Raw genomic sequence first — 26,273 nt, forward strand, 5'->3', positions numbered from 1 at the left:
TTAACAAATCTCAGTGCTCTTACATTGGTTACAGTGTCGGAATATCACTACTTGTACTTTCTTGAAATGTCGTGAATCAATCTGCCAAATACACCATCAGAGTGTTTCTTTGCCAGCCATTCGTTCCACTCAATCACTGCAAGGTGGTCAGAAAGCAAACTCTCAGTATGTGATAGGCACGCCACTCGTCACTGATAATTGATGACCCAGGCCTTACATGATGAGCAATCAAGGGTACTAGATGTCTTCGAGACCTTCTCTCCAGAAGACGTAGAATGGGTTTTCCTGATCTTTGCTGCTGATGATGCCTCACACCTAACATCCCAAAGACCCACTTTTTTCTTTTCCACCCACCAGCCATTCTTACCATACTAATGGAGAAAAAAAAACAAGATACACAGATATAAACAGATACATTATAATAACAATATCTTTAGTAACTATATTTCACATTTATTTAAGGTCGCTATTACTGTAACATTCCTTTCTTTTGTGACGAAAATGGCTTTCGTCGATCACAACGAACTCCCTTCTTCCACCAATCTGCTGGCCTGTACGCCTTCTCATCCTGTCAACTGCTGTGACACAGACCTCCCTTAGTTTCTTTGCCATTTTACTAAGAGTTGCTGAACTGCCTGCAATGCTGTCATCCATCATGTCTATCTGGCGTAACCGTAGACCCTGAGAAAACCTTTAGACTTAGAACTGTAGCAAATGTGTTTTAGCAAAATGGAACACGCATTGTATGTAGGCAATCTATAGCACTTGAATCTCATTATTCATCAAGGTAAAATAATTTATTTTCTTAGATCACCTACAGTTGACCGAATCAAGTGCAGAGAGTGAGGTCGATGCAGAAAGTGAGGTCGATGAAGGAAATCTCACATATCCACAGACTGGTAAGTACAGTGTGATTTTCTTGAATTTGTTTTATGAAATCACATGACACATGTTAAACTTTATTACAGATTCTACAGAGATGAAAAGAACAACACAACCTGTTGAAGCTTCAGGTACTTATTTATTGTCACCAGAATGTTAAACTTTTAACAGTGAAACAATTTGCTGTGATGTATCCCTAACCAATTGTTATTTCACTGTCAAGTCAGTAACTGTGTAATCTCTTACTGTTTTCTTGTATTTCAGACATAATTCGAGGGGATGTTAATTTGTGTCTGAATTACAAGAAAACATCTCTGGTTGCGTATGATTTCACGTTGGTAGGAGTTACCAACGAATTGGGATCACGCTAGGGATTTTTACCCGCACTGGCAGGCGGGGCACGGAATGCAAATCCCGCTCACCAATGTTCATTGACTCATTTTGGTTTCACTCAAAGGCAATTGGTCTCCCTACTGTGATCCCAATTGGTTGGTTACTCCTACCGACGTGAGGATGGCAATTAACCGCTCACACAAAAAAGACTGCACACACAGTTGGTTTGCATTTTACAGGTGGGCTGAAATGAGGTCACAAAGATGCAAAGACGGTGAAGGGTATAGTATGTTTAGTTTGCCAATTCGATTTTTGAACGTTTTCTGGTTTGGTCTGCATTCTGCAAAAGTTTGGATGAACGCAGACTGACTGCACACGCCAAGTAAAATTCAGTCCCATGGATTTAAGTTTCAGTGGAAGAGGCAAAAACATAAGAAATCTCATTATTATTGGGAGAAAGAGACACAGGAGAGTAAACATTCTCTCCATCTAATTTGAACATTGCAAGTTAACTCACTCTGTAATATTTTTTCTCACTTTTTTATATGTTTGTATGTATTTAATGGAGTTAATTACATTTGATTACAGGTTCTGCAGGACTGCTGAATGCTAGGCAACTTGTTGAGAAACCTCCAGGCATGTCTGCGCCATTATCACAAGGTTAGCCCTTATCCTGAGTCTACTAACATGTACACCTTTTTTGATTGCTTTTAGGTTATGAAATAATGCACAATGTATTCAGACCTCCTCCACTTGTTTCAATTTAGTTGTCACAGCAAAAATTGAGATAAATGCAAGGCACGTGAGCTAAATTTCAAGTGATGTGGAGTACAGCAGTAGAAGCTTTAAATGATGACCAGGACACTCTTTTCAATCTAAAAAATTTACTCATTAAAACGTTGCAGTGTAACAAAGAACATAAGCATGGCTGCCACTTTTCAATGTATACGACGGCAGCTACAGAGTCTCAGCTTGCTCTTCCACTTTAAAATAAAATTCACAATGAATTTTAAGAAAATAATGTTTTTACCCCTTCAACTGTTTATTTCTCAATTACTGTATATAATGTAAATATGTTTTAACTTAAACCATATTTGAACTTTCCTTTTCAGCTGATTTTAAAGTACACACAAATCCAACTTGTATTTAAATGTTTTAATTAAACATTTTTCCACATTCCTCTGATGAACAAATGTTTATCACTAATTAGCCCATATTTAATAAATCTCTAAAGGATCCGGCCATTAAAAAGTTTGGGATTGGTAAGATTTTTAATGTTTTTAGAAGTCTCTCCTACTCACCCAGGCTGCATTTATTTGATTAAAAATACAATAAAAACATTATTATTGTGAAATATTATTACAATTTTAATTAACTTTTTAATTTTAATGTATTTTATAATGTAATTACTGTGATCAAAGCTGAATTTTCAGCATCATTACTCGAGTCTTCAGTGTCACATGATCTTTCAGAAATCATTCTAATATGATGATTTGATGCTCAAGAAACATTTGATTATTATCAGCATTTGATCATTTTTTCCCCCCCAGGATTCCTTGATGAATATAAAGTTTAAAGGAACTGCATTTATTTTTAAATATAATATTTTTCAACATAATAAATGTCTTTACTGTCACTTATGATGAATTTAATTCATCCTTGATGAATAAAAAAATGTTGATTTCTAAATTTTTCCTTCAAAAAAATAAATAAAAATTCTTACTGAACCCAATTTTTTACCAGCATCATCACAGGATTAAGATCAAAAACAACGGCAACAGGTCTCCTTAAAACACTGCCTGTGAAGGTACAAACAGTGTAGGAACACACAAGTCCATATCTTTGATCAAGATGGCATCTCCCACCAGCAGCAGTTCCAGAAACTAGTTAACAGCTTCTGCAGATATCTCCATCTCATGTCCTCTCTGCTCACTCTTTGGTGGTGAGGACGCAAGTCTTTTTCCCATCTAAAAGTGCGAGTTTGAGTGGCTGGAGCTGTGATGCATCACATCAGCATGGCCTCCACCTACTGTAAGCAGGGGAGGCTGACACTGGATTTGACATACAACGGCCCTTTATATCTATCCATGTCACTTCTAAGGGAGGGGACCATAGTGTGGTGGGCTGATCTATTTCCGAATTTGGTAACACTTTACATGCTGAAACTGACATGACACCTTAAAAAGCATGACATGACACATGTCATGAATATGAAGGTTTTATGCATGTTTGACAACTGTCAATAGCCGGAATTGCACTATAGAGCCACTCACAGAGCCAATAGCCTCCGATCTCCAGCTGCGTAGCCAAAATAAAGATGCGTTTGGATTGTGTAGGCCAATAGCGCGGCTGCGCTTCAGTAATCCCGCCCTTAATACTCCTACATGTATCTAATGTCACACAGTACCGCCTGTTTTACCATGAAGACGGAGGAAGTCAGTTCAATCTGACTAGAGACGGGGATAGATCGGCATCATTACGACGAGAAAATATCAGATCAGTAATTAAGCAATAGTAAACTTTTCGGGGTGATTACAAATAAAGCATTCATCTACCTAATGTGCTATTACACTATACACAGAGTATTTTAAAATACAGGTATGCACGTGTGTCTGTAAACATGTAACGTTGGCTTTGTAATTCTAGTTCTATGGCAAACATACTTGCACATTATAAGAGGTGAGAGATCTTTATCCATAAAATTGTAAGTAGTTCAGCATCACATGAAACCGAAAGTAACTGTCAAATAATGTCAATCAATAAATACTTTAGTCTATAAAGAACTGCCTGATTGCTAAATAGGACTGAAAATAATTGCATCTTAAATCAAAATGTTTTAGAAATCATTAGAAAATTGGCTCGTTAAGAAACCACTTTGAATCTACGCAAGTCTTTAAAAAGCTATGTAACAGTGGTTAACTCAATAATGATTATATTTATCAATTTGTTGTATCTTAGCATTTCTGTATGTGTCATTATGTGATCCTTATTAAGCAATAATTTTCAATATAGTAAACTGACAAACAGCCTTATTCATTATAGCGGGATACTTTATTTACATGTTTATATCCGTGCACAAATGGGTGTATTTTAAGACCCCAAACTCCCGTCTGATTTCAAAATCCACGGCTTTATTTCTGTAATAGACACAAAACAATAAAGGCGCACATTTGGGATGTTTTGTATAACTGGTCTGTAAATACACATACAGTATACACATAAGGTTTGCTACATTCACATGACAGTTACATTAATCTCCAAAACACCAGAAAGCATGGCTACAACTAAAACAGTTTTACTATAATAAAACCATGGTTACTTCTCTTAAGAGCTGGCTAAAATATTTAACAGAGATGATAATATAACACAAAAAAACCCCTAAAACACTCATGTAAGGCACTTATGCAGTCGTTATTTGTACTGTATTTCAAGTGTTTTTTGTATGTAAACGTTATGTAGCAAATAAGTTAACTCACCGACTGTAGTTAGCATCGTGAGTCGAGCGATTGCTCCTCCAATACAAGGACGATTGTCCAATAACAGACATCTGCTATATCATTTCTCAGCACTGTTGCGATTTGAAGACTTTGTTCTGTGCCCGTAACTTTGTAAACTTCTCTCTAACTGATGTCAGTGTGTGCCGGATCCTAAACATGGTGAGTTCTGCGTTATAACCGAGCGCCAACCTGCCGCTCTCTCTCGTGAGGCCAATAAGGAAGTGACTAAAACTGCAATTCATCGACTGGCCGCTTGAGGCTGGCTGCAAAAGGGAGTCAGTTCCATAGACTCCCCATGTTAAAATGCCCAACTTTACAGCAGGAAAAAACATGTTTACAGCCTGGTTCAAAAAATGATTTTGGTCTAAATAGCTAATTTTGCCCTTCATGACAACTGTGAGGGGGGTGAATTTTTTATAACTCATCCATTTAAATTATATTAAGACTTACAAAGTTCTGCATAATTAAGGGCGTAGCCACTTGAGTGACAGGTGGATTGCCGCTGCTGACACTGCGGTCGTGCTAGGTGGGTGTGGCTTCAGTAACTAGCTCCCGCCTTTTTTGCCCATTTTTGATTGTTTGGGAGAGTCGCGCGGTGACGCGCTGCCAAGATGGCGACGGCCCGCTCTACACACTTTAAGCTTCAAAAACACACTTCAGGAGACTACCGGTGACGTCACGGACACTACGTCCATGTTTTTATACAGTCTATGGTTATAACGCGTCTTTGTTTCTACAGATGCTGATCATTTTCTTCAGTCTGAAGTAAGATGGAAGGCATCTTCTGTTGATCAGTAAAGTACTGGTGATCACAAAAGTTTTGAAGCCCGACGGTGCAAACATGGCTATTGAGTGTCATGCGCTCAATTATGACTTTTTTTTTTTTAATGCAATATGACATAGATGTCTTTATGACACCTAGACAAATACCAATACATCATAACCTGTCAGTGTCTTTTCATTCAACTTGACATTACCATGACAACATAAATTGTAATAAACATGATATAGCAGATTAATTATCATTGGCTTCATGACAGCCAGTGTCAAAACCAGCCACCTCACAGTTTCATGTAATGCTTACCCATAAAGCTAAGTGGTTTCTTAATATGATTAATCTGTCATGTTCACTTCATGTAAAGTGTTGCCTAGAATTTATTATTTGGTGGAATGTCTCTTTGTTAGTTACCTGGTTTGCTCCGCTGCAGTGCTCTCTCTGTTCTCAACATCGTTTTCCAGAAACTGGATGAGCTGGTCGACTTTCCACTCACCACTGGAGTCTTGTCAGCTCCATGTCTTTTGGTATAAGCTGTAGTAGCACTGGACATAGCATGCATCCATATGTCTCACCGTGAACTACAAGTCCAGGCTGCAAATTTGGATTTCACCTTACGAAGAATATTCATGATTTAAAGGGTCTATTAGTTGTTTGACACCATAAAGGAGCATCTTCTGCTTCACAGTATTTGTGAAACTTACCTACAACAGATAAATGCTTCTGGTGACAATTCTTTTTTGTTTTGTTTTTAGCATGTGAAAATGCAGATGGAAAGGGCAAAGAACCCAGCAGAAAACTAATGGAGGACAAAGAGCCCAGCAGAAAAAAGACAACGAATAAACAGTCTGGTAAATGCTCCTACACATACACATGTCACTAAACACCAAGTTACTTAAGGTGCTTTCACAACTGCCTCATTTAGTTCGGTTGAATCGTACTAGAGTTCGTTTCCCCCTTTGGTGCGGTTCGTTTGGGCAGGTGGCACCAAAGGCGGTCCAAGCAAGCGTACCGAGACCTGCTTGAAGAGGTGGTCTCGGTACGCTTTAAAACGAACTCTGGAGCGGTTCTTTTGTGGTGAGAACGTGATCCGATCTCGAATAGACCCAACTGCAAAAAGTAATTTTTCATTTCACATATAAGAAGAATATCAATTGAAAGTGATCTTCCCTATGCCCTATATTGCCTTCAAAGATCAAAGCCTTTAATTGTGCAGGGAGTTGCACAATTGTCTCATTGTGTGGCCGCTAAAAATAAATTTGGAGAATAGAGCAATCGAAAACATCCTTTTATTTACATCTGGAGTGAAAGTTTAAGCGGTGTCCTCTTCCTGACGTGCCCTTCAAGGGCGCAAAAACATAGTTTGAAATTCATCTATACTCTTTCTCGCCAGGCTTGGGTGTGCTAGGTTTTTAATTGCCTGATGTTATCCTACTCAATTCTAGTCAGAATTTGAGTCTGATACCGTTCCATTGGGCTGATTATGGGGCGTGTCTCAACTGAACCAGGAAAAAAAATGCCTCTGATTGGTTGGAGGTCTATCCAATTTAGTGCAGAGCCATGGAATTAAGATTTAAAAGGTTGAACATGGGCGCTCTTTGGTGACGTGGTTGATTACGTTACTTTTGATCAGCTGTCCATCATCGTATAAAGCCCGCCCTGACAAATTGATTGTTCTGAACTGTGTCTCTTCGGGCATAGTTGCGCCTCAACGGAGCTAACACCAGACCAAACTTCCTGTCCTCAAATGTTGTGGGCGGGGCTAAGTTTGGCTGGCATCCAGGCTAGGTTTTTAATATTAGGGGCATTTTTTTTTATTAAGGGCTGATTTAAATATTTTTAAGAAATATGACTGGATTTTATACTAACCTTAATACAGTGTTCCACTATAACATCTGTGTGAATTTACTTTTGTGCATGACTGCATTTTCCATTAATGCAACATCCACAATAGTGCTTAATTTGTAAAACAAAAGGTTCTGGAACGCAAAAGGCCTATTAGAGCGGAGGGGTGATGTGATGAGTCAAGTGCAGGTCCCGGAATGCGCAAAAAAACGGTGCTGAAAACCGCATGCTATGTGCTCAAATACACCAAGTACTACACTAACCTTTGGCCGTGTTTACATTTATGTGTCTGCCTTTTAAAACGCATTACTTTTGCCACGTTTGCGCCTTTCATTTAGATTACTCCGTTAGATTACTCCATTAGATTAAATGGTTTGTCTTCAATGTGTGTTAAGAACTGCAGATAAACAAGGGCAACATAAACATTTTTTTTTTTTTTTGAGTGGATAGGAAGGCGTCTTGTATTGGTCCTGCACCACAGTATGACTAGAAGTGGATGTCATCTATCAGTTAATGTACTTACCTTTTGACCTTCACTCTGCTCTGTGACTTGGTCATGGAAAATTCTTAATGAACTTGAAAAGGCGCTAAAACGCAGATGAAAAGATGGGGCAGAGCCGAAGCCTGCCACTTTGCTGGATGGGGGGCTTGAAAGACTGGGCAGAGTCAAACCTCAACATCAACACTGCTGGAAATTCCAATTTGAATTTGATTCGATCCTCGATTATCTCCCCATTAATTGACTAATAGCAATTTATACATGCTAATTTACATATCTGAATAAAATAAAAATAATAACAATGATGATGATGATAATAATAATAAAATGGCAGTTTTTGATTGGATGCTTTAGTCACCAACAAAATTCCCACAGATCTATTTGTGTTATGCCATAGTTTGGACGCGTTTATTATTATTCTGTTTTGTGGAAAAATGAATAAAAATAAATCCTATTTTGCGAGGACGTATTTTATTTTTGTTGTCCCAGCCCTAGTTGTTTAAATCAATAATTAATCAATATTGAATTTACTTTTTTTGAATTTACAATTTTCACCAGCTGTGACTGTAAAGCTGCTTTGACAATTTGCATTGTAAAAGGCGCTATATAAATAAATGTGACTTGACTTGACTAAGACAAGGTAAAAATGTTTTTACATTCACCAAAAACTGTAATAACATGCCCATTTGGGCTGGTTTGGCAACACATGGGCTCGAACATTAACATTGAGGAATGTTAAGTGACGAGTCAAGATTCTGCTTATGACAGTTGGATAGTAGTCAAAGTGTGGAGATGATGTGAAGAACACTATGCTGATGCTGCACCTGTAGAGAAACATCTTTTGGTGGAGTCAGTGTGAAGGTTTATCTAGTTTAAAAGTTGAGTTTGTTTTCATTGATTTCTTTGTCTTTTTCTAGTTCCTCTGGAAAGTGCTAGGAGAGCAAAAAAGCATCAATGGTCTCCCATGGAGGTTGCCGCGGTCATGAGACATTTTGACGAACACATCAAAAAAGGAAAACTGGCCACTATGATTGAATGCCAGCAATGCAAGGAGGCAGAAGATCCTGCTCTGGCTGGTCGCTCTATTCTAAACATAAGAGACTTCGTAAGAAATCCTGGTGTGACTTTGAAAAGAAAAAATAATCCTAGCTATAATATGGAAATGTGATGAATTGTCCACCAGTGATGTCATCTCCACACAGTCTTGGTTTAGTTTGCCTGTTAAGTTATGTCTCCGGTGTTCCTTTTTTGTCCTTTTCCAGCCACTAATCAGTTTAGGGCTGCAACTAACGATTATTTTGATAATCTGTCGATTATTTTTACGATTAATCGGTTTATGTACTTATGTTTTAGTTTTTTCCATTTCCCCCCCCCAAGTAAATTATTAATAAATGGTCTTTATCCTTCAGCATAGATTTTTAAGAGATTTTAACCATTTTGCACTGTCATATCCTCATCAAAAATATACCTGGAGTTGTTTTATTGTGTTAGTAATCCTTTGTCGAACTCTTCTGCAATCAAAACACTGACCCATACTCTAGCAAATTTCACAAGGAGATTTAAAATAATGTTTTCACCATGGCAGTCCTTAGAGCTCCTAAAGTAGTTTAACATCCCGAACAAAGCTTATTAAGGAATCTTTCAGAACATATTTTCACGAAGAATAAGGATAAAACAGAATAAAATTGCAGTGCATTGTATTTTATTATTTACTGGGAAACAGCTTTATAGCTTTTGCTGTGAAATTGTAAACAATCCTTCGAAAAAAGTGCCAATGGCATGAAACCTGAATGGAACTCACAATTTAAAGTAAAATCCATCAGAAGGTTGTCCAGAAAAAAAAATTGGACACACACAAAAAACCTGCTGTGTGAAAAAGGGCAGTGAATACTTAGAAAAAAAAGTGCATTTCAAATATCTTTAAACATTTCCGGCTCTCATTCAGTCATAATTAGGCTGCACGACTGAATTTTGAACTGGTAAACGACAAACTGATCACAGAACATGTTTGTAAAGCTTTAAATGTTAACTGTTAAAAAGCAATGTTATCAGCTTTTACGACTAAACATTTGCAAACAACATTGTACTGGAGAATCTGCACAAATGAAAGTCTTAGGGGCCGTTCACAAATCGCGCCTAAAAACGCGTGGAAAACGCTAGGCGCACCGTTTTCTCCTCCTTTCCAAAGCGCTCGGGCAGAAGCGCTCCTGAGGCGTCTGCCTTTGCCAAGCAACCATGACGTGCTCTCTCCTTGAAGACGCGGAAATTTCATCAAAGGATAAATGGATTTGCAGCTCAAAAAATCGCTTGCAGTAGCTCTGCTACTAAATTTATTTCAAAATGGAAATCCATATACAACTATGATCAGCTGTTCCTTTCATCTTGACTGAGCTTTTAACGTTGTTTTGGGAAAGGATAAAGCTGATTGGTTAGTTCTTGTCACATGACCCGCGGTGCGCTTGCGGCATTCTGAAAAGTTTAAATGTTTTAACTCGATGCAGTGCGGTGTTGGAAATAACGAATTTGAGCGCGCAAAAGACGCGATGTGTGAACGTCCCCTTAAACAGTTCAGTAGTGCAGAGTTTACAGGTTACTCTTCTTTTTTAAAGGCTCAAAGTAAAGTACTCCCACATCACGCTGAATGCTGCAGAGACGCTGTTCGGGAAGCACGTGACATAAAACGAGGCCAGCTATTGGCTATTCGCTACTTCTCCTGTTGTACTCGCTGAGTAAACCTCCGGTGGCTCATTACTGCCACACTTTGGTCACCGCAGATTTGAAATATGCACGAAATGAGCCGCTTACGGCAAATAAAAGTTTAGCAACGAATCGATGACTAAATTAGTTGACAACTATTTTAATAATCGATTTTAATCGATTAAATCAATTCGTTGTTTCAGCTCTAAATCAGTTACCATGGGACATTCATTTACTAAAAAAACAGTTATTAGTCGGGAAGTTCATCATTATACCGTGGACTCTTTAGTTCTCATTTTCTGTCCGGTTTTTGTTATACCTGCAGTTTTGTTGCTGTCTGCCTGTAGATTTACCGGAGTTGTTTTATTTAAATATCCACATTGATTTTGAAGCGTTTTCATCTTCATTAAAACATTTCACAAAGGGAACTGAAGACTGTCTTTCCGCTCTCCTGATTGTACTCATCTACATCCTTTATAAATGAATTCTTTTATACACTTGTGATTACAGCCATGTGAGGTGTGTTGGCCCAAGGGTCCAGTATCTTTACAGCACTATAATTCAGATTGCTCCTCTGTCTCATTGCTTTCAATCACTTTGCCAAGCCATGTGATGACATTTTCTTTTCAGTATTTACAGTTCCCACTGAGTCTTAAAAAGTCTAAAATTCAGAAAGTGAAGTTTAAGTTTTTTAAAAAGTTTTTTTTTTTTTTTTTTTTTAAGTCCTAGGTCTTAAATGAAATTTATCCAGGTCTTAAATTTCTTACCTCTGTTCATTCCTGAAAAGTGCTGTTCACAGAAAATAAAGTGGTAATTTAAAACGCGGAGGCAGAAACTGTATGATAGGTGGCCTCTAAAATGGAAAGTTCTGCACTTCGTACGTCACTGGATCACACTTCAATCCAGTTTTAATTAGTAGGCAATCATATTTCACGTAAATCGTGCCATAAACTATATTTCGGGTGTTGTAATCTGACTGTACATTGTGGTTTTGCTGAAAAACAAACCTTAAATTTAGTTTAGTATAAGCAAAAATCCTTTCTGGGAAAATTTAACCAACTAGCCTGTGGCTTACCTGAGCATTTTGCAAACATAGAGGACGAAGAAGCGGAAAATCAACACTGTTTTATTGAAAATCAACTTAAACAGTAGGGCCATTGAGTCATCATGAGCCACCAGCAAGTCATCTTTAGTGTTACAGAGTTTTCACTTAGGAGGCTTTTGTTTACCTCAATGCTCTTTACCCTGTTTACTGCATTGAGTTTAATCTGCTCTCTACTGCAATGCACTCTTCTCATTCAGCACTCCACAAAACGGCTGCGACTGGCGGTCCGAAAGCAAGAAAGTACTATAATAGACTATATATACTCCAAAAGGGCAATTTTCTTTTTACGAACAATTCAAACTTTTTTGATAGTACATTATTTGTTTGTTGTACATTATTTGTTTGTTGTACATTTATAAACATGCATAAACATTATGGGGTAGTTTCCTGGACAGGGATCATCTTAGCCAAGTTTAATTAGGAAATATAACTAGTTTTTAACAAACATGCCATACTAAAAAAATTACTTGCATTCTGAGGCAAAACAAAGGGCACTGATGTATTTATAGGTATGTCAATGCAAGTTGTTTTCATTTCGGACAACTCTTACTTTTTTTTTCTATAACTAGATTAATTTTAAGTTCTATTCACAAATAGTATGGATTCTGTTGCTCTAATACTTGTCTGTTTAAGGTTCCATGTTTATCCATGTTTGACCCTTTAATACACAGAGTTTACATGTTTGTGTATGTGTATGGCCATGGTCCTGACAACTAAAGTTGGCCCTGTTAATTACTATTTGTGTCATGGGCGGAGCTAATTACCTTATTATGGTTTGTCCTCTTAATACAGCATGGTGTCAGGTTCTTGTATTTTGAGTTCTGATGTGTTTATTCAGATTTTGAAGTGAGATTTGTGTTGTATAGCTCAAATAGGATTTTTTAAGATTTATTACATCTTTCTAGCACAAGTGGAAAGGGGTGACTGTTTAGTGTTGCAAAAAGCTGGTTTGAAAAAATAGTCTTCCTAATTAACAAAAACCAGTATGTGTGTGTGTGTGTGTGTGTGTGTGTGTGTGTGTGTGTGTGTGTGTGTGTGTGTGTGAGTGTTGTTTGGCAGCTTGACTCCTTTTGTGGTGACAATGGAAAGATGACAGTACTGACTCGGAGTAACCAGGTAATTCTTGCCAGCATTGAAACACATCAGTAAGTACATCTTAGGTATCAACTAACTATGCTGTTGTGAGTTATATTAATCAGGTTTAAGCCAAAGGTAGCTGTGCATTAAAGAACTGCCTGATGTGAAGCGGAAGGTTGTTGTCTCTGCAAAGTGTATTAAAATTGGCTAATGCACATCTAATTATGGATTATCTCGCTTATACCATGGTCATTTTCCAACAATGACAAGTTGAAATTTATCGATGTTTCTAGTGCAATATTAGACCAGAAGAGTAAAATTGACTGTTATTTTGATCAGTTGCAGCTCATTACATCCAGCAGATCTAGCATTAGACTTATTAGACTTAGATTGTCTACAAACCATAGCATTACAGAGTTCCATACCTACTCAAGTGCTTTTCAGAGTTGTGGTTGAACATTTATTGTTAACCATTTTTTTTTTCTTTCAAATTGTGTTGATAGAAACTTTGAGGAAGTTCCTATTAAGTATATTCTTTTGGACTTGGCCTCCAACAAAAAAAAAAACTACAATTCACACAGCAGGTTTAAAGGGTTAGTTCACAGAAAAAAATGAAAATTATGTCATTAATGACTCACCCTCATGTCGTTCCAAACCCGTAAGACCTCTGTTCATCTTCGGAACACAGTTTAAGATATTTTAGATTTAGACAGAGAGCTTTCTGTCTCTCCATTGAAAGTGTGTGTAGGTATACAGTCCATGTCCAGAAAGGTAAGAAAAACATCATCAAAGTAGTCCATGTGACATCAGAGGGTCAGTTAGAATTTGTTGAAGCACTGAAAATACATTTTGGTCCAGAAATAACAAAAACTATGACTTTATTCAGCATTGTCTTCTTTTCCGGGTCTGTTGTGCGCGAATGAATCATTCGATTTAACCGGTTCTTCTTGAACCAGTTCACCAAATCAAACTGAATCGTTTGAAACGGTTCGTGTCTCCAATACGCATTAATCCACAAATGACTTAAGCAGTTAACTTTTTTAATGTGGCTGACACTTCCTCTGAGTTCAAACAAACCAATATCCCGGAGTAATTCATTTACTCAAACAGTACACTGACTGAACTGCTGTGAAGAGAGAACTGAAGATGAACACGGAGCTGAGCCAGATAACGAACAAAAGATTGACTCATTCTTATTTATCATATTAAGAAAGAATGATCATTTCCATATTTTTATAAACGCTCCTGAACAAAAACCATTATTATATTTTTATGACATAAGCTATGCGGAGCTAAACTCTTGAGACGAGACTTATGACAGATAAAATGTTACTAAATAAAAACACGATTGTGATAGAGAATAAGAAGCTAACGTCTGATTTCTTTAAGCGGTCACATTTACCATGTTTACTATGGTAACGTTAATACCAAGCGTGCATAGTCTTTTGCCTCGCTTATAAATATTTCTGTCTTGTATGGTGATTATAATCCACACCGTATCACAGCTCAACTTATTTAAAAAAGTTCCTAATGCTGGTGTTAAATATTTATGAAATGAACCGGGGTGTTGACGCTCTCCAGACACGGTTCAGACTTGGCCTTTGTTCAAAACCACCCCTCTAGTCCCAGCTGGCCAGCTTTGGACCAAGGTTTTCGACGGGCCAAAAAACCCTGGCTGTTGGCACAGAGGAACCACCAACAAGACACGATCAAGCCCCAGAAGTGAAAGTGGAATCGCGACTGGCCCTGGCACGCACTAGCACACCTGCTTTTGGCCCGACAGTGGAAACGTGATTGACAATATTCATTTTTTGGTGAACTACTCCTTGCATAATTATGGCTGCATGTACCTTGCTTCAATTAAAAAAACAGCAATATTAATCTAGTTACCTTTTCAAGTGTTTAAGAGTTGGTTCATTACCAGGTTCAGCGTTTAGGTTTTAGGTATCATTACCTAACAATATATTTTTTTGTTGAAATAATTAACTTTGATGACGTTAATCAAATTACCACTGTTCATAATGCATTGCGAATTGTTAATACAATCTCCAATGTAACAAATGCATGAATTAAATTGTAAGTACTGTGATACTGTTTACTCTTTGTTCATGTTGCATTCATTTAGTGCAGTCGTTAACCATTGTGGGTTGTTCAAATTCACTACCCTTTCGTGATGTTCGTGGATGAAAACATCCACTAAATTAAACTGCTGTAAAAATGTATCAGATAAATATTTTTTTTCCAATTTATTTTTGCATAAATCTATTAATCAACCTGATCAAAACTACCAAATGTTTAAAAAAAATTGCCAAGTTCACAAATTATGTCATTGATTTGGGGGGAAAAATAAACAAAATGACCTATTTTCAATATAAAATGTAATTGTGGCTGGATATTTTTTTTTTAACTTTTTATCACAGTCTTAAGATTAGTAACAACATTGGCTTTGATGTATTGTTAGTTTTTGTGCAGCATTAGATTAAATTTTTTTCTCCCTCATTTGTTGTTCGTGGCTGTTTTTGCCCCATTGACTACCATTATAACTACATTTTTTGATTGCAAAGCCATGACAGCATAAAATCATGCATTCTTGATGGTTGGTTGTTTTCCTTGTTAGGAAGAGGTCAAATTTGTAATTTTTATGGTTGATCACTAGGTGGGACCATTAACCCTTTAGATAGGCCTGTAATAACAGCATATTACATTGTGTGTGTTATTATTTTTCACCATAAATGGGCATTACTGTCGCGTGTACCACCGCAGCACTAAACTGTAATTCAATCGCGTGTTAAAATCATTCGCGAAACTACATCCAGGTGGTGCAAAGGGACGGACTGCAAAATGAATATAAATGTAAAATTAGATAAAAGGAGGAAGTAAAACAACAATAACATTAAAGGCCATGGTGCAGGTTAAACACCACTGTCGATTAATGGGTACATAAAGCAGTCAAGATATGTATATAAAGTTAGAAATGTCTCCAAAATGGTGTTAAAGTCCAGTTTTTGTAGTTTTTGGTTAGTAACGGTTATTTTTTACGCAATTCGGCGATGACGTCACATGAGGCAGCCGTGGTGGAACGTAGCCTCCTCAGCCTTGCTCAGCTACTAGAACTAGTTCTAACACTGACTATGGCGTCTAACTGGGATGAGGAAGAGGTGGCAAGACCCACAGTTAACATTTATGATGGCCCACAGCCATATAATTTCGAACCGTTTAGACGTGAGAGGGCGAATGAGGAAATACCGAGAGCCGATGGCCGTCAAAGACAAATAAATGCATGGTTAGAGGAGAATGACTGGAGAGTTGCTACCATTTAGAAACCCAGCAATGACTGCTGGAGATAGTAGTCTATGAACAGCAGTGCATACAACAAACTTCTTTTTGCGTTCAGTGAATAGCATCGAGTGAAAGTCAACGTTCTCTTTATATCTAGTGAGAGTGATTATGTCGTTGGCTCAGATAAGTAAACTTAGTCAGACGATCTATAAATAGAAGGCATATTACATTTAATAATTACATTTAATAATCACCTAGTGTTTATTTATAAGCTTTTACCTCTTTCTCCGGTGAAAATGTTGTTTGCAAACGTATCTGACGCCGAGTAGGCTGGTCATGTCTTCAGTGTGATTATTGTTGATAGTGCTAACTAGTTTTCCTCGTGATTGATTGTCATTGACACCGTCAGGCTTACCGGGAGAGGGAGTGAGTAGTAAGCGTCTGTGTCGCTGTGTTTGTCAGGTGTCTGTGTGGGCGGTGTCGTCCCATGGAAACGGTGGTGGAGAGCTTGTGTTGTAGGGAGGTGTGCGCGTTTTGGTCGCTGGTCGAGGACCTCACCCCCCGGCCAGCAGATGTAACGTGCCTTACGCAGCATCCTGGATTTGAGGCATGCTGCCTGAATCCGTTTGTGCTACACATAGCATACTCACACTTCAGGCAGGATCATGGTCCCCTTCAAGCCAGCACGCACGAGTATGTTCATGGTTTATGTTTACTTTACCAATCTTTTTACACTGAGTCCTTTGAACAACAGCTAATTGGTGTCAGGAGATGTGTTGCATACACAATAAACATGCATAAGAGACAGGCTTAAAATGACGTTTACAACTTACTTACAGAGTTTTAAACTTAAAAATCTTTCCTACTTATTCCTAGGCAATACCGGTACACTGCGTACAGACAGGCTATACGCTGGGCTTATGGAGTTTTAGGCAGGAGTATAAGGAAGCCTATACCCTCTTGTGTGGTTTCAACCATCAGACAAAAATTCCAAAGTGGTGACCAGACCTATCAGGGCTTTCAATGGCCTCGTTTGGATGAAAATGAATAAAAATAATTGCTTATTCTGTTGTGATCACCCAATTACCCTTAAAATGTTATAAAGTACACAGAACACATGAATTTTGATAAGAAAAAACTGTTTATTTGGCATTTCTTGTAATGGTTACTGAACATTTAAACATTTACTGAACAAAGACACAGGTTGGAAGTAAACAAATCTATATAAAAAAAATGGTTAGGCACAAAACCTACAAGGAACACTGATGAAGGGCTAGAACTGAAACGTTTGCACATTGTTTCTTTTGCCTGCAATATTGTGGTCTTACCTGAGGGTCAACTGATCTTTCTCTTTCACACACACACACACACACACACACACACACACACACACACACACACAGACAGTGATGCATGCAAAAGCACATCAAGCAGACACACAGTGAGCCCCCCACCCCACACACGCACACACACAGTGATGCATGCAAAAGCACATCAAGCAGACACACAGAAACTGCTCGCACTGATGCACTGCAGGCCAAACAGAGTCAACATTCTTAATGTCTGGGTGGCCAAAGATCCAGTGAAATGAATGGCCCCACTTAACAGGAGGTTGCAGGTTGGCATGTTCCTGTGGAGCATTGGCTGGTTTTGCCAGAAACGGTTGTAGCCACATGATGCACAGTCCTAGATATGTAGAAAAAAAAGAAAAAAAAAAGTAATCAACAGTATATCAGGATTCAATATAGATTAAGTACTGTACATTACTGGTCAAAGGTTTCATGTTTTTAATGAAACACACATGACCAATACAGTATAACACTCAAATATGATGCCATCACAAACCAACAGACTAAACCCAGCCTGGTACATACATTGTAAATTAACTGGCAAGACAGTCAGAGCTATCAGATTGCAATTAGATATTCTGATTTATTATATATTCAGATGGCCTGCTGCGTAAACAAAACTGTACCTGCTTGATCTTAACAAAAGTTCCTTCCTGCTGCACGATGCTACTATCTGACCTCTCACAACAGGCCGGACAGATGGCAAAAAGGGCCATCAGCTCCTCTTGGCATACAATGAATTTGTCAATGGCACTACAACAAAAAAATAAATGGGGGGGGGGGGGGGGGTCATTCAAACTACAGTACACAAAAAAAAAGAGCATTCAAAATGGTATATATTGGTTTTAAATTATCTCTCTTGTGGTGGGGGTCACAAGTGTAAGGTGGCTCCTTATCAAACAAGTCCTCCTCATCCTCCTCATGCATCGGCTCTTCGGGCGCCCATGATAATTCACTGATGACAGAGGCATTATCATCTTCATCTGTCTGTTCTGGACTAGCGAGGGGAGTGGAGGTTTGTGGGCTAAATGACGTCTGTGTGCCCACACTGACCATCTTGGGCTTCAGGTTAACCTGCACAGCGGTGGAGAGGCAGTAAACATACCCAAACATGTGACAATTATGGCAAATCTAAGCGGCTATGTTTTGGTGTAGGCTATGTATTAATTTAATCAATGTGTATGGAAATGTCCTGCTTGCATAGATACTGGCAATGTTTTAGACAGAATATCTACCCCTTAAAAATACCCAAGATTTACCGTGAGACCATCGGGGGGGCTTCAGATAACACTGTGTCTCAGCGTCAGAAGTGGAGGAGGGCAAGGGCTGATCCCCAGTATCGACACTCTCCACAGTGTCTACACTGTCCACGGTCTCCTGCTGTGAGACGTCAGTCAACATCTTGCGAAAACAAATATAAAAAAGGGTCAGCGAAATGCAAGGGTGTAGTGGTGAAATAAGAGGTGGGTACACTATGAATACTTAGATCAGTGATTAGCAACCAAGGGTACACAAGCACATTGCAGGGGTACATGGAAACATTTAATCATTTATTTTCAACTTGGAAGTACTAAGAATTATTTACTTATCATCTTTGAAATGCCAAGACGATAAGTAAATATTCCCAGTCATTGCATAAGTTCATCAATAAAATGGGACGTGTGTACTACAACTAGTTTCCCAGTGGAAACAATAACCTATGGCACAGCTGTACCAAAATCAAAACAGTGTGAGTGAGAAAAAGGCTAAGAGGGTACACAAGAGAAAAAAACTTAGATTACAGTACAGTGGACCCTGATATGCGCTACTCAATGTTTTAAAAAATACATAAAAGACATTCAGAACATATTTGATGATGTTGAAGGTTACTGTTAAATGTTTACACCAATACTAGTGGTAATAGATGTCTAGAGTACATGTGGTGCATAAACTCTATGAGGTAGTGAATTTACTGAGAGGTAGCTAAACTCTGAAGTGAGAAGTGGATAAACTGTTTCTGACATTTCAGCGGTGGGTAAACTGCATTTACTTGCGTTTAGCCTCCACTACAGCCCTGGCAACACGGTCACGGTCAAATATATGTGAAAGAGAACCGTAGCAGACTAACACAAAACGCAAACACACTATTGTGAAAGCCGCTTGATGATCATCACCACTGATCCAAACACTAGCCATGAAGCTTTCATGACGATATGGACATTTACTACAGGGCAATTTGGTTTTAGCTCATATTCGTGAATCACGAAATATGCTCTTCTAACGTCTGAGTGATCTTGTTTGTAGTGGAGGCTGTGTCAAAGGGAACATACACACAGAGTTAGCTAACACCCAACTTGTAAACATTAACGTTAGCATGATGCTTACCGTGGCAATAGCTCGCTTGCGGCAGACGGTGGTTTCTCTTGACCTCGGGACAGGGCAAGCAGAGAGGTTTGGATTCACAGACGGCACGGCGGTAGGAATTAACTTTGCCATTTTCTCATTCTTTAAACCAAGTGCGACCATCTTGGCGTCCCCTGAGTGGTAATCCTCCTCCTTGAAATGCGCGCTCCATATTCTCGAGTAGGCGGTGACAGAGCTAGCTGAAAAATCTGCCCGCCTAATCTTGACAAATTGCACCCAGCTTCGGAAGATCCCTTTGTCCTTAGGGAAACAATGGACCCTATGTCCAGTTTTGCTGGAGTTCTTGCACCCGGCACAAACACAGCGATACACCATTTTATCTATTTATTATCTACTCTTTCTCTAAGCTATCTGTTATGCTATGCTATGCTATCTCTCACTATCTATCTATTTTATGTTATTCTATCTATCTGTCTGTCTGTCTGTCTATCTGTCTATTTACTTATATATCTGACACTGTCACTCTTTCACTAGCTGCTACTCTCACTACTCATAACTTTTCCTGTTGTCTGCATGGAGTCCTTTCCTTCCGTTACCCAGTTTTTCTCGTCTTCCGAGTTCCTCGTCATCCGAGTTCCTGTTCCCATTCCTGTTCCTCTCCTGTTTATTTTTTTGTTTGTTTGGATGGATTTTTGGTTTTGACCCCTGCTTGTTCACTTCTCTTTGGATTACCCTAATAAAACCTACTGCTATTGGATCTCTCTTTTCCTGTGCCTCACTGGGTCCCGAATGTCACAGTAGGACTCCATCTACTAAGATCCAGTGGTATGTTTTTTGATGTTTCCTCCCCAGCCACCGAGCGGGACAGAAAGAGTGGTTTTCAGAGAACCCGCCTGGTCGTTTTTCGTGGGACCAGGAGAGGTCGCAGAGGAGTGAGTGGTCGAGAGGAGGTCAGGCCTCGCTCTCCACCATGGCCCCGTTCGACCCTGGATTCGTGAGGGACGGATCGGAGCCGCCGTCTCACCATTGCGGACGGAGAGGGGAGAGGAGGCACACGTCTGCAGAGCCAGCGCCGCTGCCCAGGATGGCCGCCAGCCCAGCGCCACTGCCCATGATGGCCGCAAGTCCAGCGCCACTGCACAAGATGGCCGCCAGCCCAGCGCCACAGCACAAGATGACCGCAAGCCCAACGCCACTGCCCAGGATGGCCGCCGGCCCAGTGCCACGGCCCAAGAGGGCTGCCGGTCCAGAGTCATGGCACAAGATGGCTGCTTGTTCAGCGCCTCTGGTGGGTCAACTGTGGCTGTCATTCTGTGCAGAGTCAAGTCAGGTTCCCGTTAACCTTTCAGAGTTGAGTCAGGTTCCCGTTGACCCTCCAGAGTCGAGTCAGGTTCCCGTTGACCCTCCAGAGTCAAGTCAGGTTCCTTATCAACCACCGTTGACCTTCCAGAGTCAAGTCACCGGTGACCTTCCAAAGTCAAGTCAAGTCACCGGTGTTCTTCAAGGGCAAACGCAAGTCACCACTGATCTTCATGAACAAAGGCAAGTCACCATTGATCTTCATGAGCAGAGTCAGGTCACCAATGATCTTCATGAGCAGAGTCAGGTCACCAATGATCTTCATGAGCAGAGTCAAGTCATCATTGATCTTCCTGAATCCAGTCTAAACTCTGCGGAACTACCAGAGTCTCTCCACGTCTTCTTCCACCACTCTTCTTGGGGTCGGGTGGAGCATCTGGTAGTTGCTCCGTGGAGGAGGGGGTAATGTCACGCTGACTGGTCTCTGTTTCCCTGGGTTTCCACTAGTGAAGTGAAGTGAAGTGAAGTGACATTCAGCCAAGTATGGTGACCCATACTCAGAATTTGTGCTCTGCATTTAACCCATCCGAAATGCACACACACAGAGCAGTGAACACACACACACACTGTGAGCACACACCCGGAGCAGTGGGCAGCCATTTATGCTGCGGCGCCCGGGGAGCAGTTGGGGGTTCGATGCCTTGCTCAAGGGCACCTAAGTCGTGGTATTGAAGGTGGAGAGAGAACTGTACATGCACTCCCCCCACCCACAATTCCTGCCGGCCCGGGACTCGAACTCACAACCTTTCGATTGGGAGTCCGACTCTCTAACCATTAGGCCACGACTTCCCACAAGTGGGCTCACTTACCCTTAGGCACCTCACTGTAGGCACTACAATTCCCACTAGCCTTGTCCCTTCATCACAGTAATTGCACTCCTGTTAATTGCACCAGGAGCCTTTACTTATTAGTCATTAGCCTCCCTATATTTACCAGTCTTTTCCTGTTGTCTACATGGAGTCCTTTCCTTCCTTACCTTCCGTTACCCAGTTTTTCTCGTCTTCCGAGTTCCTCGTCGTCAGAGTTCCTGTTCCTGTTCCCGTTCCTGTTCCTCTCCTGTTTATTTATTTGTTTGTTTGTTCGGATGGATTTTTGGTTTTGACCCCTGCTTGTTCACTTCTCTTTGGATTACCCTAATAAAACCTACTGCTATTTGATCTCTCTTTTCCTGTGTCTCACTGGGTCCCGAACATCACACATGTGGCACGAGGGGGAAGGCGGCCATGGATCTACAGAGATTAACACATGTGTTTACAAGTACCTTAAAGAACTTAGTCCACATGTAAAACATGCAGTTCTTTATTCAGACACTTGTGGTGGACAGAACAGGAATGCTGCCTTTAGCACGATGTGCCTGCGTGCTGTCAGCTCACTGACCCTCTCCACTATTGACCATAAATACATGGAGTCTGGTCACAGCCAGATGGAGTGTGATAGTGTGCATGCTGCAGTGGAAACAGCAAGAAGAAAAGTTTCTATTTACTCCCCTGATGGCTACTACACACTTGTGAGAATGGCAAGAAGGAACGACCCATACAGTATACATGAACTTGAACACAAGGACTTTCTGGACTTCAAGTCCCTCTCCAACCACATACTCAAAAACAGAACAAAAGATGAGGAAGGACAATCAGTTCATTGGCAGAAGATTAAATGGTTCCGCTACACGAAAGATGAACCAAACACAATCTTCTTCAAGTATGATTTCACCGCCCCAAACTTCCGAAAACTGACGGTGGCACAACAGGCAACAAGCGGCACCAGAACCACACACCCCAGCTCATTGTATGAAAGTCCTCCAGGGATCAGTGCCTTAAAGAAAAAAGACCTACTCACCCTGTGCACCAATGGGAGTATTCCCCACTGTTATGTAGAGTTCTATAACACTCTGACAGTGGGCAGTGAGTGAACTTTTTAGTTAAACTAAAGTGAACTAAAAAGTGAAATGTGTAATAAACAAGAGAAATTAAATTAAATGTTAAACTGTTTGAAATTAAATGCATTAATGTGAACTCATGAATAAAATTTGAAATTAAACTGTTTGAAATTAAATGTTAAACTGTTTGACATGAATGTGAACTCATAAATGAGAACTGAAATTAAACGGTTAGAAATGAAATGTTAAACAGTTTGAAATGATGAAATTAAATGACTATGTATACAGTATTTTAAATAAAATGAAAAATTATGAAGTTAGAGTGTTTTTAACCAATGTTTTTACCAATCATTTCTGCATTGATCAGCAGATACGCCCTATTTTTCTTTAGAAGAATTGGAAATGTTTGGTGCCAAAAAGGCGTATTTGATGTTCTTGCCATATTTTCAAGATTTTGCAAGGTTTTATAATATGTTCATTGTGTTAATATGCCATAATATGTTCTCTTAAGAACTAACTCGTATAAGTATGTAAGTGGTTGCAATGTTGTGGTTGAAGGTTAATAAATACAGTTGATTGAAGTGTGGTCAAAATTTTGTTTTGGCTCTCCTGTAAAGTTTGTCAAATGCCACTTACGCCCCTCTGGTTCCAAGCCCTCGGTATACTGCAATTATATTTATCCATTAGAATTATATATTTTTAATTCTTGTTTTGTTGTGATAAATTTGTTAAATTTAAAGGATTTGTTTTCAGGTTAAAGCATGATTTAAACATACAGCACATTCACACACAATCACTTTCGCAATGATGCATTCAAACAAATGTAGGCTAATCTTACAGTGCTACTACATTATCAATATATGATTTTGAGAGTTTTCACGGAGTGAAGGCGGAGCGTGTTTCTGGTATCAGTGTGCGCGGAGTTGATGCTCTGAGCGCGGAGGGGAAGTTGTTGATGCTCCTCTCTCACAGACTCTGCTGCCGAGTGAGAGAGATGTTTCAGCACAAGAACAGCAAATCCGCCAAAAGCAACCTGCAGCAATGCTCGTTGCTCGACTCGCCAAGATTTACTTTTGTTGGTCGCATGGCAGTAAATAATACGATGATATGACCATGCAGTCAATTCAAGCAGGGCTGTAAAATAACCCATTAAAAAACGCACGCCAGGTCTACACCGGACACAAGTGGAGCGATCCGACAAAAGACAACAAAACTCAGTGATGGATACACTGGACACGATCCCCATCAGTGAACTGATGCTCGTTCTGTTTATGATGAAATATTCTGACACTGTGTTCAGATGATTTGACACTATATTGTGATGTCATCAAGTTTAGACACACTTTTAGAGCAGTGGGGCATGGATGACAACTCTCGCGTCCGGTGTAGACACAGACAGTGACTGCTCTATTTACAAATAAGTTATATAAGGAAAAAAAAACTAAACCAGCGGCATAACGAGATGGAAATATAGACTAGAAAATATATTTACACTTGCTCTGTCCTCCGTCCATGACACTGACTCACTGTGGAGCTGCAGTTTGAATCTGAACAGCTCTTAACGCCGAGTGGATTGTTAGATGCATGATGGGCTAGTATTAACAAATAATAATAATAATAAAATAAAATAAAGGTATTTTTATCATCTTGTCTCAGTTATAAATTTGACTGTTAAATGAATGATAAAGAACTATATTAAAACTTGTTTTGAAAAATTAATTTGTCATTTGAATATTGATTTTTAAAATCAATTTTTCTGGAAAAAAATCTGGGATTTTTTTTTTTTTTTAGGCCATATGCTATCGCCCAGCCCTAAAAGCAGCTCCCTTTAAAATCACTTAAGTTGTCAGTTAATGAAGCTCTTTTTTACATTGTGTGCATTTTTTTGATTATAATGAGAGAACTTGAGTTTAATCATGAGGACATTTTATTAATTCATACATTCTTTAGAGTTTCAAAGATTTAGCTAAATTGTGCAGGTTTAATTTATTCGTTTCTTGTTTTAGACTAATTAGGCCTAAATAATGGGAACGAAATTATACAGTGCTTCATGTTTTACTAAACATGCAACAATTTCTTAATCCGTGTACAGACAAATGTGTATTTCCCAATAAGTTATCTGTCAAAATAAAGGAATTTTAAAATGTAAATTAAAATATAGGCCTGACTGTTAGCTGGAGTACCAGACCAGTGACTTTTTCAATCTTTCCCACTTCCCAGACTGCTCGCTCTGTGCTTTTTATTATCACCATTATTTTATTACCTGAGATTGGAGTAAGGCACGCCTGCCTCGCGAACGATCCCAGAGATGATTTTGCCGCTTTTGTGGAGTGGGTGCTGGAGAAAAATGGATCCCCGTTCACTGTCTGCCCCATTGAAGAGGATATCTCGAGGGACTATGTTCCCTCCCAGCCTCCCTCTCCTGCCTCCTCCTAGACCAGTCATTTCCCCTGCTCCATCTCCACTGGTGCCTGTCAGCCCTTCGGCTCACCCTCAGTCAGCGCCATCTGAGCGCTCCAGTCTGCCTTGGGACTTCCAGTTTCCAGCGTGAGGATCTCCGCTTCTAGCCTGCGAGGCCTGGACTCCACCTCAGACCTCCGACCCATCAGCTCCGCCTTGGCTCTTAGCTTCCTCGTCTCCACCATGGCCCGGCATCCCACCAGCACCGTTCCGGAATGGGGCGAACTGTCACAGTCATGGACTGTGTTATCCCTATTTGGTCAAGTTCGGTTCCTCATTTTATTAATTAATCTCCATCTGTTTTAATTTCCATCATTACTTTCCTTGTGTTTAACAATCCTGTCTGTTCAGTTCTTTTTTGTCCACTATTGATGTTAATGCTATGTTCAATTATTTGGATTTGTGTTTGGATGTGCCCTTTTCCCTCCTGTGGATCATTAAAAGAACTCTTTATATATATCTTTGTTGTGCACTTGATTTGCACACCCAGCACTTATAATTACAATTATAATGATTCGATTCTGCACTCTTTAAGTGCATTCACAAGATTATTTAAATGCTTCCCCTAAATTCTATCAATGCTCAGTCAGGGGACAAATTACACAGCAGCCTTTATTGTTAGAGAACCATAGGTTAGAGAAAAAAAAACTTTTGTCCATTGTTAGATGCTAGTTTAATAATGCTATGGCATGAAATGGCATACATAAAAATGTATGTATGCCAAGATTTAAAAAAAGAGCTTTAAAAGTATTATGTATCAGCTAACATTTTGTCACAACAGGGGCGTAGCCATCATTTCAAAAGTGACGAATACAATCATTTTATGTATGTAGCCTGTGTATTATGATAATTATTCTATTTTTGATTTTTTATTTACAATGAATTATTTTTTATTAC

General features: G+C 39.4%; 2 protein-coding genes across 5 annotated transcripts in view; both read right to left on the minus strand.

Moving 5' to 3' along the window:
- The window catches only part of LOC132106048 (gastrula zinc finger protein XlCGF57.1-like), a 431,800-nt gene that overhangs the window by 382,923 nt on the left and 22,604 nt on the right, over nucleotides 1-26,273 (minus strand). The window lies entirely within an intron of this gene.
- Nucleotides 17,504-20,103, minus strand: LOC132106162 (THAP domain-containing protein 10-like). Of its 3 annotated transcripts, none has more exons than XR_009424034.1 (3): nucleotides 19,703-20,103; nucleotides 17,965-18,718; nucleotides 17,504-17,675 (listed from the first exon to the last, which is right to left on the minus strand). XR_009424034.1 is itself a non-coding variant. In XM_059511821.1 (2 exons), exons 1-2 carry the CDS (start codon nucleotides 20,054-20,056, stop codon nucleotides 18,557-18,559), a joined length of 537 nt encoding a protein of 178 aa, XP_059367804.1. In that variant the 5' UTR covers nucleotides 20,057-20,103; the 3' UTR covers nucleotides 17,774-18,556. The 3 variants fall into 3 exon arrangements, 1 of the variants encoding a protein (XP_059367804.1); XR_009424033.1 differs by having other exon boundaries at nucleotides 17,965-18,739; XM_059511821.1 differs by lacking the exon at nucleotides 17,504-17,675 and having other exon boundaries at nucleotides 17,774-18,739.

Source organism: Carassius carassius, chromosome 26, assembly GCF_963082965.1.
Source record: "Carassius carassius chromosome 26, fCarCar2.1, whole genome shotgun sequence".
Lineage (NCBI taxonomy): Eukaryota > Metazoa > Chordata > Actinopteri > Cypriniformes > Cyprinidae > Carassius > Carassius carassius.